The following is a 3,436-nucleotide window of genomic DNA, read 5'->3' as shown; positions in this document are numbered from 1 at the left end:
GCGGTCAATGAGCCGACGAGCCTGTGCTGGCTGCGGCCATGGCAGTGACGGAGCACGAAAATCTGGCGTGCCGTGTGACACGGACAAGCTTGGCGAACGGTGCTGTGGCGGTCGATGAGCCGACGAGCCTGTGCTGGCTGCGGCCATGGCAGCGACGGAGCACGAAAAATCTGGCGTGCCGTGTGACACGGACGAGCTTGGCGAACGGTGCTGTGGCGGTTGATGAGCCGACAAGCCTGTGCTGGCTGCGGCCATGGCAGCGACGGAGCACGAAAATCTGGCGTGCCGTGTGACACGGACGAGCTTGGCGAACGGTGCTGCGGCGGTCGATGAGCCGACGAGCCTGTGCTGGCTGCGGCCATGGCAGCGACGGAGCACGAAAATCTGGCGTGCCGTGTGACACGGACGAGCTTTGGCGAACGATGCTGCGGCGGTCGATGAGCCGATGAGCCTGTGCTGGCTGCGGCCATGGCAGCGACCGAGAGAATGGCTGGTGTGGGGCGGGCCATACCTCCCATCATGAGGAGGGTGTGCGCCTTGGAGACGATGGACTCCTTGTCGTCGATCTCGGCCTGGTGCTGCATCGCACGCCACAAGGCATACTCGGATGTGTACTGCACGGCGGCCTTCTTCTCCTTTTCAACAGATCACTGGTCCCTCCTTTTAGCCGATTCCCTGTCGAGCTTGGTGGCGGACGCCGGCAAGAGCTCCAACCGCGGCTTCTTCTTCTTCACGACAGGCGGTGGGGCGTCGGGATTCGCGCCATCGGGCATGATGGACGGAGAGAGGGGAAAGGCCGGGGGTGCGGGAGGTTTTGGAGAAAAAGGAGGAAAAGTAGCTGGCTGTGCCACCGACGGGTGGGTCAGGGAGGACAAGGGAGGCGCGTCCTGCCCGTCCGCGCATTATCCGTTTGACCGCAAACTCAGCCCAAACTTAGACCGGAAATGAGTCGAAAGCGGACAGAAAACGTCGGCCGCGCGTTGGAGTTGGCCTAGCTAGTTGTACTTGTGCGCTTCCTTTTGGGCTCCATGGATTTTAATTCAGGTTTCTCTGTCGTGGTATTTCTGTTTTCCATGAAGAAAGACAATTCATTGAAAGAAACCGAAGAAAAAGACGATTCCGTAGTGGGAACGCCGATATGCTCTTGCTCAGGATTAATGCTGGCCTCAGGGCCCGGGCGGGGGAAGGAGAGACGGCGTCGACATGAAAGAAAGAAAGAAAGAAAGAAAGAGAGTTCGGGACGGGAGTAACGAAAAGGAAAGAGAAGGATGTGACGGTTTCTGCAACGCCCGCCACAGCTTTGCCTTTGCCCAAAGCCGGGCGATTTCCCGGATCCATCTCGGCTTGCGTAGCCCAGTGGCGCAAGTGCACCTCCCCGGGACGGCGACCTGAATCCAACGCGTCCACTCCCCGCGGAATTCATCCATCTGCACGGACACGACGACCGAGCAGCAAGTTGGAAAGCCACCCGTAAGCCGGACGGAATCCATCGCCGTCGCGGTGGAATTCCACCGGAAGAAAAGGATGCGCGCGCGCGCGCCGCACGGGGCCATGCAGGGGCGGTGCGGCTGATTCGAAAGCGGGACACGACGGTGCAAGGCACGGGACGGGAGTGACGCCGTGCTCGTTGGCTGTCTGTCGTTGCTGCTGGCTGCTGCTAGCTGTGGCTTCACGCCTATGGAGCTGCCCCTTGCACAGGCACGGGCAGGGCGAGCGGGCGGGGGTATGGCAATGGCGTGCGAAAGCGGCATGGCCAAAGGAGCGTGCTCCAACCAACCGCCGGATCATGCGTGCGTGACCGAGGTACGGCCGGCCGGGGTGCGTACGGTTTCGTACAGTAAGTTTGTACCGTTCCCAACTTCCTTCCTAGGTGGGGACTGGGGAAGAGTAACCGAGTGGCACGGTTCCCCGTACTCCCTAGCCAGAGATAGATAAGCATGAATTCAATGGCCTCATGAGAAATTGCTCGTGGGAAATTTCTAGGCTGGGCTGGGATGGCCGCAAAATCCATTGCAGAGCGTGGCATCGACTCCGGTAGAACCTTTTGTGTTCATACTACCATCCTCCGGTCTTGAATTGAACGTTCGTAAGAGAAATTCGTCGGCCCGATTCGCTCGCTCCCCGGAGTTGGTAGAGGACAGATTTGTCAACAGCAAACTATGAGATTATAGAGATTCTGACAAGAACTTGCACAGACGCATCCAGAATCCATCGATGAGTAAATAACCTTTCCTAGAAGGAGAAAAAGAACCGCATCCATCCACTAGTCTAGTTAAACGGCAGGAAGATGAATCAATCAATGGAACAAAATTAGCCTCTTTGCTGATGGAAACACACATGCGCTGTACACCATGTCACCATTCGCCTCCGCCGCACGCAGCGGAGGCGGTCAGGCCAGCGAGGGCCGAGGTCTCGGTCTCCAGTCTCCTACGCCTACGGGCCCGATGCTACCACCTGGCGAACCCCTTCTTCCCGGCGGCGGCCACGGCGGCGGCGCGCTCGAACTTGGCGGCGGCGCAGGGGATGGTGATGCCGCCGGGGTGCTGGAAGCCGAACGCCTCCTCGGCCTCCCGCAGCAGCTCCCCGAACATGGGGTGGTTGAAGTACACCACGGGCACCACGTACCGGAGCGGCTCCCCGGGCCCGCCGCCGCCGACGTACACCGCCACCTGCCCCTTGGGGGTCTTCACCGCCTCGCCGCCGCCGCCGCCGAGCGTTCGCCGGCCGCGGTCCGTCCGGCCGAGGCTGAGGAGCCGCGCCAGCGACCGCCCCCACCGCAGCACGGGCGCCAGCTTCTTGGCCTCCCGGCCCTCCTTCGGGCACGGCGTGTCGAGGCGGAGGTAGCCGCCCCCCCGGCGCCGGCTCCGGCCGCAGAGCGCCCACCGCCACGCGGTCAGCAGCTTGCGGCCGAGCCGGAACCCGCCGCGCAGCCTCCTCGTCCTCGGCATGGCGCGGCCGAGATCTCAACGAACCGCCCGCCTGCTTTGCGCTCCTTTCCTGGTCTGGACGAGCGAGCGAGGGGCTCTCGCCTTAATGAATGGGAGGAGACGGAAGGAACCGGTAACGGAAGCCGGAAGGAGTGTGATTAGTGGCGGAAGTGGACTGTTTTATATAGGCGTCAGCCTCACGAGAGGCGCGGCTTTTTTGAGATCCTACTAAAATTTCATGGAGTTTTCATGCAGCTCGTCGTTTTTCGTTCTGATGAAAGGAAGGTTCCTGGCTTGGCTCGGCGCTGGGCTTGTGAAGAAGATTACGTGTGGGTATTTGTCTGGGTTTTTACATGTTTCCTTTTCTTATTTTGACGTGATTTTACCTGGTTTTCGGTGGCGAGGCGGCGTTTTGTTCGCTAATGGATGGTGTGCTTCGAGGGCACGGGCGTGGTCCATGGTTTGATTTCATTCATCCATCGGCTGGACTCCGCCACACTGCGCCCATT

At 60.5% G+C, this 3,436-nt stretch overlaps 1 protein-coding gene across 1 annotated transcript; it reads right to left on the bottom strand.

Annotated features, from left to right (window-relative positions):
• Positions 1–2,300: 2,300 nt before the first annotated feature.
• LOC125539194 (auxin-responsive protein SAUR50-like) lies at positions 2,301–3,094 on the bottom strand. Its single transcript, XM_048702566.1, has one exon. The coding sequence runs from the start codon at positions 2,946–2,948 to the stop codon at positions 2,448–2,450; it is 501 nt and encodes a 166-aa protein (XP_048558523.1). The 5' UTR covers positions 2,949–3,094; the 3' UTR covers positions 2,301–2,447.
• Between the last annotated feature and the right edge of the window lie 342 nt (positions 3,095–3,436).

This window comes from Triticum urartu, chromosome 2A (assembly GCF_056163025.1).
Source record: "Triticum urartu cultivar PI428250 chromosome 2A, HENAU_Tu73, whole genome shotgun sequence".
Lineage (NCBI taxonomy): Eukaryota > Viridiplantae > Streptophyta > Magnoliopsida > Poales > Poaceae > Triticum > Triticum urartu.
This window is presented reverse-complemented; position numbering and strand designations above follow the sequence as displayed.